This window comes from Galeopterus variegatus, unplaced genomic scaffold (genome assembly GCF_000696425.1).
Source record: "Galeopterus variegatus unplaced genomic scaffold, G_variegatus-3.0.2 Scaffold3805, whole genome shotgun sequence".
Classification (NCBI taxonomy): Eukaryota; Metazoa; Chordata; class Mammalia; order Dermoptera; family Cynocephalidae; genus Galeopterus; species Galeopterus variegatus.
In genome coordinates this window covers 124,707-141,762 of record NW_007729916.1, presented here as the reverse complement: position 1 = coordinate 141,762, position 17,056 = coordinate 124,707, and the positions used below count along the sequence as shown (strand labels likewise).

Sequence of the window (17,056 nt, the reverse complement as noted above, 5' to 3'; positions counted from 1 at the left end):
GGATCCGAACCCTCGGGCGGGAGCGCCGCAGCGCTTCCCAAGCGGCGCACTTATCCAGTGCGCCACCGGGCCGGCCCTTATTACTATTATTGTTAACTAAAGTCCATACTTATATTCAGATTTCCTTAGTTTTTACCTAATGTTCTTTATGTGTTCCAGGATCCCATCCAAGATTTCATATTGCATTTAATTGTCATGTTTATTTAGGTTCATCTTGGCTGTGGCAGTTTCTCAGTCTTTGATGACTTTGACGATTTTCTTTTGTATAATTGAAAAATATTGATTGCATATATTTATGGGGTACAGAGTTAACATGTATGCAGTGTGTAGTAATCAAATCAGGACAGTTAGCAAATTCATCATCATAAAAGTTTTTGAGATGAATTTTGTGATGAGAACATTTAAGCTCCTGTCTTTTAGCCATTTGACAGCATACAATAAATTATTGTTACTTATAAATGCCTGGCACTACTGTACACTAATATAACATTTTTTCCTACCTAGCTGTAATTTTGTGTCCATTAACTAACCTCTCACCATCTTTCTTCCCTCCTCCCCTTTTCTACCTATAGTAACCACAGTTACTCTCTACTTGTAAAAGTACAACAACTTCTTCTTCGTTGTTTGTTTGTTTGTTTGTGCCTGGCCTTCAATCTAAATTAGGTAAGTCTCTCGTAATCCTCTTTCTTTGACCCTTTTAATTTTCTTCACAAAATTTTTCAGAATTTTTAATTACATTCACACACTTACACACTCTCTGTAAAATAAAGTCACACATCACTTTTATTTATGCCTGTCTGAGTATAACCAGTACTTAGCACAACATCTGGTACAGAGTGGTGTTCAGAAATTTCTTGTTAAATGAATGTATAAATGAAAGAATGAAACAATGGGAATTTGGGGATTTTGTGTTAGTCTGAGAAATTTGAAAGGTATAGGTTAGTTTTATTAAAAGCATTATTTGCTCATAATTATTACCTAAATCATTACAAAAATTATACAGAGATGACAGAAACTATGGCAGAAACTGCTGTCTTGAGGGATCTGATATACATTTCAAAGAATTGAATACTTTTGAAATTCTTAAAATTTTATTTACATACCTACTCCAAAAAAGGAATGAAACAAGCACTAACACAATGAGCAAATGAAGAAGATTTTTACAATAAATATCAGAATCCATTTCTCTGCCAACTTGTGGTAATGAATAAGACCTATATTTAAAATATGGTCTCTCTTTCTCTCTCTCTCCCTCCCTCCCTCCCTCCCTCCCTTCCTCCCTTCCTCCCTTCCTTCCTTCCTTCCTTCCTTCCTTTCCTCCCTCCCTCCCTCCCTCCCTTCCTTCATTTGCTCCTACATATGAGTAAGAACATGTGATATTTCTCTTTCTGTGCCTGGCTTACTTCACTTAACATAATTTAACATAATTTTAACATAATTTTCTCCAGGCTCATACATGGTGCTGTGAATAGCAGAATTTCATTCTTTTTTTATTGCTGAGTATTCCATTCTGTGTATATACCACATTTCTTTATCCAGTCATCTGTTGATGGACATTTAGGTTGGTTCCATATCTTGACTATTGTGACTAGAGCTTCAGTGAACATGGGAGTGCAGGTAGCCCTTTGATATGATGATTTCCATTCCTTGTATATGCCCAGTAGTGGGATTGCTGGTTCATATGGAAGATCTATCTGTAGTTGTTTGAGAAAACTCCATGCTTTTCCACAATGGCTGTACTTATTTACATTCCCACCAATAATATATAAGTGTTCCTCTTTCTCTGCATCTTCACCAGCATTTGTTATTTTCTGTCTTTTTTGATAATTCCCAATCTAACTGGGGTGAGATGATACGTCAGTGTGGTTTTGATTTGTATTTCTCTGATAATTAGAAATGTTAAACATTTTTTCTTATACTTTTTGGCTATTTGTATGTTTTCCTTTGAGAAATGTCTGTTCAGCTACTTTGCCCAGTTTTTAATCAGATTATTTATTTACTATTGGATAGTTTGAATTCCTTATATACTCTGGATATTAATCCCTTGTTGGATGCATGGTTTTCAAATATTTCCTTCCCTTCTGCAGGTCATTTTTTCTCTCTGTTGATTGTTTCTTTTGCTTTGCGGAAGCTCTTTAGTTTGATATAATCCCATTAGTTTATTTTTGCTTTTGTTGCCTGTCCTTTTGAGGTCTAATTCATAAAATCTTTGCCCAGTCATATGTCCTAAAGCATTTGCCCTGTGTTTCCTTCCAGAAGTTTTATAGTTTTGGGTCTTACATTTAAGTCTTTAATCCATTTTGAGCTGATTTTGGTAAACAGTGAGAGATAGGGGTCTACTTTCATTCTTATACACATGGATGTCCAGTTTTCCTAGCACAATTTATTGAAAAGGCTGTCCTTTCCCCAGTGTATGTTCTCTGCACTTTTGTGAAAGATCAGTTGGCTGTAAACATGTGGATTTGTTTCTGGGTGCTGTAGATATGTGGATTTATTTCTAGGTTCTCTATTTTGTTCTGTTTGTCCATGTGTCTGTTTTCATGCCATTACCATAGTTTTGTAGTATAGTTTGATTTATATTATATTTTTAAGTCAGGTACTATAATAGTCAGGTAGTGTAATGCCTTTAGCTTTATTCTTTTTGCTCAGGATTGATTTGACTATTCAGGGTCTTCTGTAGTTCCATATTCTGTTTCTGTGAAGAATGTCATTGGTATTTGGGTAGGGATTGCATTGACTCTGTAGATTGTTTTGGGTAGTGTGGTCATTTCGACTATTAATTCTTTCAGTCCATGAACATGGAATACCTTTTCATTTTTTTGTGTCCTCTATATTTTATTATTTTTATTATTATTATTTTTGGTGGCTGGCCTGTATGGGGATCCGAACCCTTCACCTTGATGTTATCATTTTTGTGTTGTCTTTCATTTCTTTCATCAGTGTTTTGTAGTTTTTTTTGTCCTTTTTCGTGAACGGTAAGGGGCTCACAACCCTTGGCTTGGTGTCACTTGCACCGCGCTCAGCCAGTGAGCGCACTGGCCATCCCCATATAGGATCCGAACCTGTGGCGGGAGCGCTGCTGCGCTCCCAGCGCCGCACTCTCCCGAGTGAGCCACAGGGTTGGCCCAGTGTTTTGTAGTTTTTATCGAAGAGATCTTTCACCTCCTTGGTTAAATTTGTTTCTAGGTATTTTATTTTTTTGGTAGCTGTTGAAAATGGGATTGCTTTCTTTATTTTTCTGCTAGTACATTGTTGGTGTATGGAAATGCTACTGATTTTTGTATATTGATTTTTTATCCTGCAGTTCAGTATACTGAATTCATTTATCAGTTCTAAGAGTGTTTTGGTGTAGTGTTTAGGCTTTTCTCTATATAAGATCATGTCATCTTCAAATAGGGACAGATTGACTCCCTTTTTTCTAGTTTGGGTGTCCTTTATTTCTTTCTCTTGACTAATTGCTCTGGCTAGAATTTCCAGTACTATGTTAAATAAGAGTGATGAGAGTGGGCATTTGTCTCATTCCTGTTCTTAGAGGAAAAGTCTTTAACTTTTCCCCCTACAGGATGATGTTAGCTGTGGGTTTGTCAATAAATATATGTCACGTACATTTATTGTGTTGAGATATTTTAGGTCTTTGCCTAATTTGTTGAGAGTTTTTATAATAGAGGGATGTTGAATTTTATCAGATGCTTTTTCTGCATCTATTGAGATGATCATGTATTTTGTCCTTGATTTTGTGGATGTGGTGTTATCATTTGTTGATTTGCATATTTTGAATCATCCTTGCATCCTGGGATGAATCCCACCTGATCATGGTGTATAATCTGTTTGATCTGCTGTTGACTTTTGTTTGCTAGTATTTTGTTGAGAATTTTTGCATCTGTGTTCATCACAGATATTGGCATGTAGTTTTCTTTTCTCATTGTGTCTTTGTGTGATTTTGGTATCAGGGTGATGTTGGCCTCATAGAATGATTTGGGAGAATACCCTCTGTTTTGATTTTTTGGAATAGTTTGATAGTTGCTGACCTGCTTGTTCCCAGGGTGCAGGATATCATGTGGACTTGAGTGAAGGAGTCCCTGTGTGATGAGGAGGCCTAAATGCTGTAGAAAACCAGGGGCTATTGGCTCCCAGGGTAAAATGCAGTGGCAGCCTGGGACCTGGGGGTGTAGGAGAGGGGGCTTATTGTGAATTCCCTCCCTGTATTAATGCAATTGAGTGGGCTCCCAGCAACTCCCTACAGTGGGCTCATGGCCTGCAAGGGTCACATGAGTCCCTTGCAGCTTTAATTGCAGGCATGTGTGGCACAGCTCTCATTTACCTTTCTCCTGCAGGCAAAAATTCCTATTGGGTCTGTGCTGGGGGATGAGGTGGTGGAGGCCAAGTATTTTCTTCCCTGGTCCATGTTGCTATCCGAAGTTTCTGTGCTCACTAGTGTTTCTGTTACTGCTTTGATGTGTTCCTGTGCTCTCCTTTAGTTATCTTCATCCATGTGTTGTCATGTATTTGTTGTTTTGTGTGTTTTTGTGGGAGAGAAGAACTGTAGAGCCTACTAGTTGGCCATCTTGCTCTGCCCCTTTTCTCTATTTGTCCTTATTTTTAGAGTGAATTGCCTGTAATAGATGCCTCTTGTCTTTTCTTGCTAACTATGCTCTTTTCTGGTGACAAAATCCCTCTTCTTTTTTTCATTCTCTTCTCATGCTCTATTGTTGCAGTACCCTGGCTACAAGGATGGCATGTGCACCATGTCTTGCTAATCAGAACTTATGTTTAGTTCTTTGAGGAATCACCAAACTGATTTGCAGAGCAGCTGCACCATTTTACTTTCCCCCTTTCCAATTTTATTTTGCAGTTTCTTCACGTCCTTGCCGACATTTGTTATTTCTTGTTTTTATTTTATTTATTTATTTATTTTATTATGGTTATCCTAAAGGATGTAAAGTAGAAATCACTGCCATATCCCATGTCATAAAGATTTCCTCCTATGTTTTCTTCTAGGAGTTTTATAATTTTACCTTTTAAGTTTAGGTCTTTCATCCATTTCAAATTAATTTTTGAATATGGTATAAAGTAAAGATACAAATTCATTATTATGCATATCGATATCCAGTTTTCCCAGCACCATTGTTGACTGTTCTGTTCTCATTGAATGCTGTTGACACCCTTGTCAAAATCAATTGGTCACATTTGTAAGGGTGTATTACTGGGTTCTCTATTTTATTCTATTGATCTGTATGTTTATCTTTATGCCAATCCCATACTCTTTTGATTACTACACCTTTGTAGTATGTTTCAAAATTCAGCATTGTGAGGCATCTAACTTTGTTTTTCCTTTTCAAGATTGTTTTCTCTATTCAGAGTCTTTTGAGATTCCACATGAATTTTGGGATGAGTTTTTCTATTTCTGTAGAGAATGCCATTTCAATTTTGATAGGATCTGTAGATTGCTTTGGATAGCACTGTCATCTTACCAATATTAAGTTTTCTAATCCAGAATATGTGATGGCTTTTCATTTATTTGGGACTTCTTAAAGTTTTTTCAGCAATATTTTGCAGTTTAAAATGTACAGGTTTTTTACCTGCTGGTTTACATTTATTCCTGATTATTCTTTTGGATGCTATTGCAAATGGAATAAAAAAAAATTCAAATTGTTTATTGCAAGTGTGTAGAAATTCAAATGATTTTTAAGCAGCTTTATTGAGATACAATGTGCATACCATATAATTCACCCATTTAACATGTACAATTTATGCTATCTATTCTGATTAGATCATTATGCAATATATACATGTATTGAAACAACAGATTGTATCCCATAAACATGTACAATGAAAAAAAACATTAAAAAAAGCATACAATTTTCTGTTTTTAGTATATTCACAGAGTTGTGCCACCAACGCCACAAAAACATTTTCATCATCCCTGAAGGAAATTCCATACCCTTTCACAGTCACTCCACATTACCCTTTTCCCCTAGTAGGCAACAACTAACCTATTTTCTGTCTATAGGTTTGGCTATTTAATGTAAATGGAATTATATAGGAAAGTACAAAATACAACTGGTTTTTGTTTTGATTTTATATCCTGCACCTTTGCTGAAATGATTAATTAGCTCTAAAATTTTTTGCATATTCTTTAGGGTTTTCTACATTTAAGATCATGCCATCTGCAGACACATAAATTTTACTTCTTCCTTTCCAATTTGGATCCCTTTTATTTTTTTTTCTTTCCTATGTGCTCTGGCTAGAACTTCCAATGTAGTGTTGAATAGAAGGGTCTAAAGTAGGCATCCTTGTCTTGTTCCTAATCTTAGGGGAAAAGCTTTCCATTTTTCTCCATTGAGTATGATGTTCTGTAAGTATATGACTTGCTCGTATCTACTTTAGCCAAACAACAAGTTAGAATTTAGGTATTATTTGTTCTAACCCATTTTTATCCCTCACACGTTTTTTTTAAATTTTAGTTTATCTGCTAACAGTGGAGAATTTGTTTTTACTTTTTTATATTTTAGTGCTAAAATTTTGTTTTAAAATGTTATATAGATGTTGCAAGAATAGTTTAATGAGCTCTCATATACTCTTCTAGATTTACCTATTTTTAACATTTTGCCAATTTGTGTTACCTCTTTTCTGTCTTCACACACACATGCATATATATTATTTTTTGTTGAGCCACGTAGATGTCATGACCCTTTAACTGTGCATATTTCAGCATCTGTTTCATTAGAATAAAGGCATTCTCTTGGGTATCCTCATAGTACAATTATAACTTAGCAAATTTAACTTTGATACAGTAGTTATTACATCTGATATATACTCAATATTGAAATTTCACCAGTATCTCAATTAGTATACTTTGCAGTGATTTTTATTTTTTGATATAGGTTTAATTTATGATTATGCATTGCATTTAGTTGTCATGTCTCTTTAGTCTTTTTTAATCAGTAGTTCTTCAGGCATTCTTTATCTTTCATACTATTGACATATCTTGAAACTTGTCATGGCACAGGGCAGTTGTTCTGTAGACTGTTCCTCAATTTAAGTTTGTCTCATCATTTCCTCTTGAGTAGATTCAGGTTATTATCTTTGGCAGATGCGTATAGTCACAAGTGATGCTGTTCATTCTCAGTGCATCACACTAGGAGGCACATAATATTATTTTCTCCATTGTGATGACATGCTGTTCACATTAGCCATTTCTTCTAGGAACCTAGGTTCCTTTTGGTGACTGGTGGTTAGTAGAAACCAGTGTCTGGATTCTGTATGTGCCCACTGCTGCTGTGGGTACTTGTGTGTCATTGCTTTAGTGCCTTCAGTATGTGTGTTGTGGTGTGTATGTGTTTTCTTATGTGTTTGAATTTATAAAGCCATTCAGGATTTGTGGTTTCTTTGTGGAAGGTTTTAAACTGCTGATTCAACTTATTTATTGGACAATTCAGATTTTCAGTTTTTTAAATTATTTTTTACTTAGAATGTACATGTTTATGGGGTATAGTATGTTGTTTCAATACATGGACATATTGTCACCCTAGAACACCAAAACTTATTCTTCCTTTCTCACTGTAAATGTGTGCCCATTGACCAACCTCTCTTCATTCCCCTCTCCTATCCTTGGCCTCAGGTAACCACTATTTTACTCTCTACTTCTATGAGAACACCTTTGGTAGATTCTACGTATGTATGAGATCATACGGTATTTGTCTTTCTGTGCCTAGCTTACTTAACAGAATGGTCTCCAGGTTCATCCATGTTGCCACAAATGGCAGTAATTTCTTTTTTATGGCTGATTAATATTTCATTGTGTACATATACCACATTTTTAAACCATTCATCAACACAAGGACATTTAGGATTTCCATCTCTTAGCTATTGTGAATTGTGCTACATTGAGCATGGTAGTATGGATATCTCTCCAACATAATTATTTTATTTGGATATATACTCACTACTCAGATGGTTGGATCATAAGTTAGTTCTGTTTTTTATTTTTTGAGGAACCTCCACACTGTTGTCTACAAAGGCTGTACCAATTTACACTCCCACCAGTAGTGTGTAAGTTTTCCCCATTATCCACATCCTCACCAACGTTTGTTATTTTTAGTCTTATTTATTTGTTTGTTTGTTTCCTTACTGAAACATGATTATACATATCTGGGGTACCACGTTGAATATCAATACTTGTGTGCAACTCACTGTGATGCTCAAATCAAGATAATTAGTGTATTAAGCATTACACAATCTAATCATTTTTTGTGGTCCTTTACCAATTTCTTGCTAACCCCCCGCCTCCTTTCCCACCACTGGTAACCTCAGTTCTGTTCTCTCCTTTTGAAGGTCCAACATATTATTGTGATTGTTGTATCTTTCTTTATTTTTTATGTATTTGTTTATTCTTTCAGATCCCATTTATGAGTGAGGACACATGGTATTTCTCTTTCTGTGCCTGTATTATTCCACTTAACATAATTTTTTTCTGAGTTCATCCATCTTGCTGCAAATGGCAGAATTTCATTCTTCTTTATTTTTTATGTATTTGTTTATTCTTTCAGATCCCATTTATGAGTGAGGACACATGGTATTTCTCTTTCTGTGCCTGTATTATTTCACTTAACATAATTTTTTTCTGAGTTCATCCATCTTGCTGCAAATGGCAGAATTTCATTCTTTTTAATGGCAGAGTCGTATTCCATTGAGTATTTGTTTATCCAGTCGTCTGTTGATGGACATTTAGGTCGGTTCCAACTCGGCTATTATGAATAGTGCTGCCATGGACATGGAAGTGCAGGTGTTTTTTCGATGTATTGTTTTCATTTCCTTTGGGTATATGCCCAGTAGTGGGGTACCTGGGTTGTAGGGTAGATCTCTAAGGATCCTCCATACTGTTTTCCATTATGGCTGTACTAATTTATAGTCTCATCAACAGTGTAGGAGTGTTCCCTTTTCTCTACATCTTCGTCAGACAGAGCCTATTCTGTCTTTTGAATAATAGCCAGTCTGACTGGGGTTAGATAATATCTCCGTGTGGTTTTGATTTGCATTTCCCTGATGCTTAATGATGTTGAGCATTTAAAAAAATCAGTTACTCTTTCTAGGAATTTGTTCACTTCTACGTTTTCATATTTATTGGCATAAGTTGTTTATGCTATTCCCTTATCTGTATAATCTCAGCAACTTATGTGGTTTTGTCCAATTTCTCATTCCCAGTGCAGTTGACCCATGGGTTTCACATCTGAAAATTTGACCAGCTGTGGACGGAAAATATTAGGAAAAAAATCGATAAAAATAATACAAATAAAAAATCCAATACAGTATGACAACTATCCACTTCGCATATGCATTGTACGAGGTATTATAAGTTATCTAGAGATGATTTAAAGTATACAGAGGGATGTGTGTAGGTTATGTGCAAATACTATGCCATTTTATATGAGGGACTTGAGCATCTGTAGATTTTGGTATCTGTGGTGGGGTCCTGGAACTGTATACCAAGGGATGACTGTATTGTTTTTTATTCATTTCTTTCTTTTGTTGCATTTTATTAGTCTTTTAAGGAACCATTCTTTGGTTGGCCTTTCTATTATATGCTTATTTGCAAATTAAATAATTTTATTACCTTACATTTTTCTTTTTATTCTTTTACTTTGAGTTTATTCTCTTGAACTAATATTTTAAGTTGTATGTTAACACCTTAATTTTCAGCTTTCTTCTTTCACAATGTCAATATTGAAGGCTCTGTTTTCTAAAAACATACTTGTTTAGGCTGTATCCTAGAAGTTGTGACAGTAGTATTTTTTATTATGGTGCAGTTTTGAGGATTTTCTAACTGTCTTATTAATTTCTTCTTTTGAATTTCACAGATATGGGCTTTCCTGGCTGTCTTTCTGTTACTGATTTCTAATTGTATTAGTTGCACTGTACACACACTATTTGGTATTTTATGTTACCAGTACTTTGAATTTTGTTGGAGGTAGTTTTATGTCTTGGCATGTTATAAAAATTTGTAGAGGTTCAATTTGTGTTTGAAAATAATATTCTCCAACTGTTAGGTGGAGTGTTAAATACATGTTGCTCAAATATACTGAAATTTTTTTGGTCTGTTTGAACTATCAGTTACTGAGAGAGATGTAGTAAAATCTCCCTCTGTGAAGATAAGTTGTTTCTTCTAAATTTAGACTTTACATATTTGGAGGTTATGTTACTGGGTTATGTTCAGAATCATGTCCTGGTTAGTTGAACTTTTTAAAATTTTAAAAAATAATCATTACCTATGGCTTGCTTTTATCTCAATTCTACTGATATCTTTTGCCCTCATGTCTCTTGTCTAATGTCAAAATGGCTAACTTAGTTGGTTTTTTTTTGGGGGGGGGCCAGGGCGTGAGGAGCTATTATTAGCCTTTACTTTCTTTTTCTGACATTTCGTGTAAATTCAGGTAAGAACCTACTTAAACAGTACCTCCCTTACCCCCAGAAATTTAGAAAGGATCAACAAATCTAAACATAGTAAATTTGCAAAAAAAAGTTGTAAAACAATGAAAATAGACCCAAATAAACACTATTAGCAACTAAAACGTGATCAAACCCATCCATATAGTAGTTTTAAAAATAAAAGAATATTATTAGTCATGTTATTCCAGTGAATTTGAATTTCCATGCAATACATCAGTTCATAGAAGAATACAGTTAGCATAGTTGTCACAGGTAGAAATAGAAAACATGAAATTGACAATAATATGAAAGAAATCAGTTATCAAAAGTCCATTGAAAAGACACACATGCTAGATGTTGTCACTAGCAAGTTTCCCCAGACCTTCAAGTCATAGTCTCTTATATTGTCTTCTAAAAGTTTTATAGTTTTGTTTTTCACATTGAGATCATTAAACAATTGGCAATGATTTTGTTTTAGATAATAGAAAAGGAGAGATACTGTTCACTACATTTAATGAAGTTGGTTTATCATTGGTACCAAACCAGGTGAAGATAGTGTGAAAGTTGGTTATACAAATTGGGACATTCTTATTATACCCAAACTATAACTGGAGTTGAGAGGCCAGGAGGAAAAAGCACTTGGGGGACATAGCACCTGCTCCAAGAAAATTTTTCTATGAGCCCCACTGATGAAACAGGCTGCTCTAATCCTAAAACTAGTTTTATCTAGTAGCTGCAGAAATGAACTGCCATGACTTTTCAGACTAATTTTTACTTACTGCCTTTGCTTACCAGTCAAAGCCTGCCAACCCCCCAAAACTTTGTGTCAGTGAGCTTTCTTTCAAAACAGTACATAACATTCCTCTCTCATAAAATTCCCAAACTTTTCTTTGTTCTTAAGGCATACTGGAGACCACCCCAGTCTGTGTGTGTGTCCTGGATTGTAATCCTGTTTTCACAAATAAATCTTCTCTTAGAGATCTGTCTCTATGTCTTGACTCTAATAAACAGTACAGAATAAAGATAATTGTAGACAAACTTTGTTTATGAACATAGGTGTAAAATTACTAAATAAAATCAGAGCAAATCAATTTCAGCTGTGTATTGAAAACTATGTTACAGCCAGCTATCATTTATCAAAATACACAAAAAATGGTTCAACTTCTAAAATCTGCTTAAGTAATATGCCATGTTAAGGGAATGAAAAAGAAAAACCAAATTTTAGTTAACAGTTCTGCCAGCTATGTATTAGAATACCTGTTATTCACATTTCTGTCAACACTTGGTGGTTTCATATTTTTTATTTTTTGGCCTATTTGGTTGGTATATAGTAGAATACTCCTTTAAGTTAATTTACATTTCTCTGATTTCTTGTAATGTGAGTATCATTTTCTGTGCATTAGCAATTCGTATGCAGCCACAGTGAAAGTTTTAAATAGGAGAGTAATACTGCATAATTTGTTTACCTGAAGACAGGGCCTGTTTTATTCATCTTTGTACCTCCAGCATCTTATAACATGCTTGGCATACAGTGGCTGTTCAAAGATACTTCTTGAGAGAGTTGAATAATAAATGATTAGTAAACTGTAAGCCTTCTGAAGAAATTTTTGATGTAAGCAACTCATTTTCGAAGGCCTGAAAATAGAACAGTTTTGCAATGTTAAAGAAATGAGATATTTATTCTAGCACGTTTCAGGATGTGAAGAACAGAAAAGGTTATTATTTTAATTTATGTTAATGCTATAGGCTCCCATAAAACTTGTATAACTCACCAACTCTTTAATCCTAATTTTGCATGATTTTACAGTTCTCATTTGCTTGTGCATTCAAAGTATATGTTACTGCATGGAAAGATTATTTTTTTAAAGATTGTCATTCTTTGTACCTTTGGTAAAAGATTATTTTAACAATGTGAATTGTATTTACCTGAATTGTGTGTTGATCTGAAAGATATTTCAGTTACTCTGGATTTAAAAAATAAATTATTTTCTGTTTTGCAGTAGTTTTTGAGAGGATTGAAATATCTAGATTTCTGACGTTTTAGATAGGTAGGACGTTACCCAGAGGAAGATATACAAAGAATTATTCTTTAAGAACTGAACTGTACTATAAATAACTGTGTACTTGTCTGTTATAAGAGAGAGAGAGAGAGAGAGAGAGAGAGAGAGAGAGAGAGAGAGAGAGAGAGAGAGAGAGAGAGAGAGGGTACAAGGATCTTTTAAACAACCAGCTCTTATGAGAACTAATAGAGCAAGAATTCAGAAAACAGGGGTATTCCACACTGCTTAGCCCAGTAAGTCTACTAGAGATTTCTGTGTTAGTGTTTTAGATTGTAAGGAAAGGATACAGAAGAGAGAGCGTTAATCCATTCGTGAGGGATCTGCCCCATGACTTAAATAGCTCCTAACATTGCCACATTGGGAATCAGATTTCCACGAGTTTTTGTGGGGTGGGGTGGGGTGGGGTGGAAAACACATCCAAATTCTGTCAGGTTCAGTAATGAGATATACTTTATGTGGGTGTCAGGTTCTTTGGAAGCCTTGAGAGAGAGGGGCAACATAAAGGGAAGTAGAAGATAGGCGTAAATGTTGTGTTCCCCTTTGTTACGTTTTCCAGATCTAGCTGGCAGTTAGACTAGTACTAGTCTCACACTGGCTTCACTTTTTTTTTTTTAAATTCACGCTTTCTATACCTTCCCTTCTTAACCAAGTATTTTTGATATGCTAGTACAGAAGCTGGGAAAGAGACAGATGCTAACATCCCATTAGTGCACTGTTCCTTGTGGTTCCCTTATAGTCCACCTATAGCTTTGTAAATAGTCCACTTGTAAATAAACTGTCCTCAAATTAGGATAATTTGTTTCCTACTGGGACCCTGACTGATATGCAGTGGCCACAGTCTCACAATTTATCCAGTCCAATGCCTTGGTCATTTTATCAAAGTGTTCACTCCCTAGCTGTCTTCACTCCCTCTCCCCCTTTCTCCCCCCCCCTGTCCCTCTCTCCCTCTCTCTCCCTCTCTCCCATTCCCTCCCTCTCTCTCCTTCCCTCTTCTCTCCTCCTCCCTCCTCCTCTGTCCCTCCCTCCTTTCCTCCTCTCCTTTCTCTGTTTCATGCTCATGAGATCCTTCATACCTTCGTTTGAACTTTTTCTTTGATCTTCCTTTTCTCTGTTGTGTGAATTCCAAATACTCATAGAGATCCAATTTCTGTACCGTTTCCTTAGAATCTAAAACACTAATGCAGAATTCTCTAGTAGACTGGGCTAAGCAGTGGGGAATACCCCTGTTTTCTAAGCTAGTTAGGACTAAATACCTTCAGACCAAAGCAAGCTGTAAGGCCTGCTGTGTCTGACTCCCCTAATACTCAAATGTGTATCTGATCTTGTCACCCTCTGGCTCCATGGAAGCAAGAAAGAGAGGAGAGCTGTACCCATATATGACCTTTTAATCATATCACCTCTTTGTGTGAGAATAAAGAGGAACACGAGCAGAGAAAGGAGTCAGGTCTAAACTTCTGTTAGAGGCAGAAGAGAATATAATTGATTTCAGCATTGTAAAATAACAATTTATTACCTGTTATTAATAGGATTATGTCTAAATTCTTTGCATGACATTCAAGGTATTTTCCATTTTCAGCTCTGATTGCTTTGCGTTTCTTCTCACAATTCCGTAACAACAGTGGATTATTTATCATTATCACACCACATTTACTTCTTGCCTCTCTTCATTTACTTATATTGGTTCCTCTGCCTGGAATGTCTGCACTGTCAAACCCAGGCAAAGGAGCAAAACTCTACTTAGTCCTCAAGGTTTAGTTCATCCGTTACCTCCTTTATTAAAAATTAGTGTTCATATGATTAGGGTCCCATTCTCAATGATCCTGAAGCACTTTATATTTATCTCTGTTAGAAACTTTATTGCATTATTATATTTTGTGTGTGTGCCTGCACGTGAATACTTGTCTTTCGTGAAGACTGAGAGCTTCTTGAAGGAAGATACCGTATTGTAATCATCTTTTTTTTTTAAACTACAGTCATTGCCACCATGCTTTGTATAGTGTAGACTTTTGCTAAAGACACGTTAAAAGAATAAATAAATGAATAAGTGTGAAAGAAATGTTAATTTATTTGGTAGGAATTGCTGAAGATCCTGCTGGTGCCATGGAATCTGCTTTTACTTGTTGGATCTTTGTGTGTCAAAATATATATATATCTAGCATTGATAGAATACATAGATTGTATAGCACGAGAATAAACTGGTTTCTTTTTTTATTTTTTGCGGCTGGTCCGTATGGTGATCTGAACCTTTGACGTTGGTGTTACAGCACTGTGTTCTACCCAACTGAGCTAACTGGCCAGGCCCTGGTTTCATTTTTATATTCCTGCTGCTTTCCATTATTTCATATGTTATTTGGCGTTCAAACATGTTTCTCACCAAGAAATGAAATTCACATATAAGAAATAAAGGAAATACATTGTTTTCTTAGAGAAGTTAAATCTATTTATTCTCATAGTTTGATGAGATTGTTAAGTACTTTGGCTTAATTCTTACCATAATTTGAATTTTGATTGTGTAAGTAAGAAGTACCATTATTTATATCTCATTTGTATTACATTCCATTGAGAAAGTAATTGATGTTGCTCTTTTGTTTCAGCTAAACCGTTTACTTCTAAAGTGAAACAAATGCGATTACATAGAGAAGACTTTGAAATATTAAAGGTGATTGGTCGAGGAGCTTTTGGGGAGGTAAGAGATTAAGATTTTATAGAAGATCTGATTGTTTTGGAAGCCATTTTATTCAGTCTTGAGAGAATTTAACCGAAATATTATTTAGTTGCTGTTGTAATTGATAGTTAATCAGAAAATATGTTAAAGTCTTGAATGAAATACTTCTCGGTGGAATTTTTTCATGAGATGTTTCAGTTTTCACATGTACTTTATATGTCAATGTAAGTATGAGTTTGTTTCTGAAGTCTCTTTTGTTTTCTTGGTCTATTTGTCTTTCCTTGTGCGAGTACCACACTGTCTTAAATTACTCTAGTTTATAAGAACTCTTGATATCTGGTAGTGTATGTTCTCCAACTTCCTTCTCCCCCGTCTCTCCTTCCTCCTTTGTATTGTCATATTACTGTAGAAACAGTTTTCAATTTCTACTCACTCATACCTCTCCATACATACACGCATACCCTACCTGCTGGAATTTGGATTAGGATTGCATTGAAACTGGAGATCAATTTGCAAATAACACCTTAATGTTGAGTTAGCTAATCCATGAACAAGGTATGCTCCTCCATTTATTTAGAGCTGTGTAGTTTTCCCTCAATAATGTTTTGTAGTTTTCATTCAGTATAGAGAACCTCCATATTTTCCAGCAGATTTATTCCTAGGTATGTGATATTCTTAATGATATTTTATTTAGAATTTTTTGTTAAATTTCACTTTCTAATTGTTTTCTTGGTAGTAGTTAGAAATATAATTGAATTTTGTTTATTGACCTCATACCCAGCAGTCTTGTTAATTATACTTTTAAAATCATGAATTGTGTTGAATTTTAATAAAATGCCTTATCTGTGTCTTTTGAGACACTCATGGTTTTTCTCCTTTACGTTGTCAATGTATCAAAGTTTACTGATTTGTTTTCAGATGTTAAGCTAACTTTGCCTTCCTAAAATAAGTCCAACTTGGTTGTGATGTATTATCCTTTTTATGTATCGTGTGCTATTTTTTAATGTATGTTTTTTTGGGATCTTTGCATCTATGCTCTTGAGAAAACTTGGCCTGTGATTTTTCTGTCTCTAATGTCCTGATCAGATTTTGGTATCAATTATGCTGGTTTCATAAAAAGTGGGAAGTGTTCTGTCTTTTACAAGAGTTTGTGAAGATTGTTATTATTTTTTCCTTATATGCTTATAAGATTTCACTGGACGGCCTAGTGAGAAAGTTTTAAATAATATATTCAATTTCTTTAATGGAAATAAGACTACTTGGATTTTTCTATTTATGTGTCAGTTTTGCTAGGTTTACCCATATCATCTAATTTTTCAAATTTATTACTGTATTGATTGTACGTCTCATTTTATGATTTGTCTTGCTAGGGTTATGTCTATTTTATTATCTTCTTAATGAATTAACTTTTGGCCTTTTGAATTTTGCTATTATAGATTTGTTTTTGTGTCAATTTCTGCTCTTTAATGTTTTCTTCTACTCTCTTTGGTTTTAGCTTGCTATTATTTTTCTAATTGATTGAAACAGACATATAGAGCATTGATTTCTAGCCCTTCTTCTTTTCAAACGTGCTTTTAAAGATATGCATTTTCCTCTAAGCAGCTTTAGGTACAGCTGATGAACTTTTTTTTTTTTTTTTTTTAAAGATGACTGGTAAGGGGCCGGCCCGGTGGCGCACTGGATGGGTGCGCCGCTTGGGAAGCGCGGCGGCACTCCCGCCCGAGGGTTCGGATCCCACATACAGACCGGTTCCCGCTCACTGGCTGAGCGAGGCGCGGGAGCAACACCGAGGGTTGCGATCCCGTTGCCGGTCCCCGGTCCAGTGCGGGGGCAACACTGAGGGTTGCGATCCGTTGCCGGACACGGAAAAAGACAAAAAACAAAAAAAAAAAAAAAAAAAAAAAAA

The 17,056-nt window shown here is 35.3% G+C and overlaps 1 protein-coding gene across 1 annotated transcript in view; it reads left to right on the top strand.

The window, feature by feature from the left end:
- LOC103601597 (serine/threonine-protein kinase MRCK alpha-like) overlaps nucleotides 1-17,056 on the top strand; it is a gene marked incomplete at its 3' end in the record, with an annotated part of 191,175 nt that overhangs the window by 53,826 nt on the left and 120,293 nt on the right. The window contains exon 2 of the mRNA XM_008586026.1: nucleotides 15,080-15,171. Coding sequence (XP_008584248.1) covers nucleotides 15,080-15,171 — 92 coding nt within the window. The remainder of the gene's footprint in view (nucleotides 1-15,079; nucleotides 15,172-17,056) is intronic.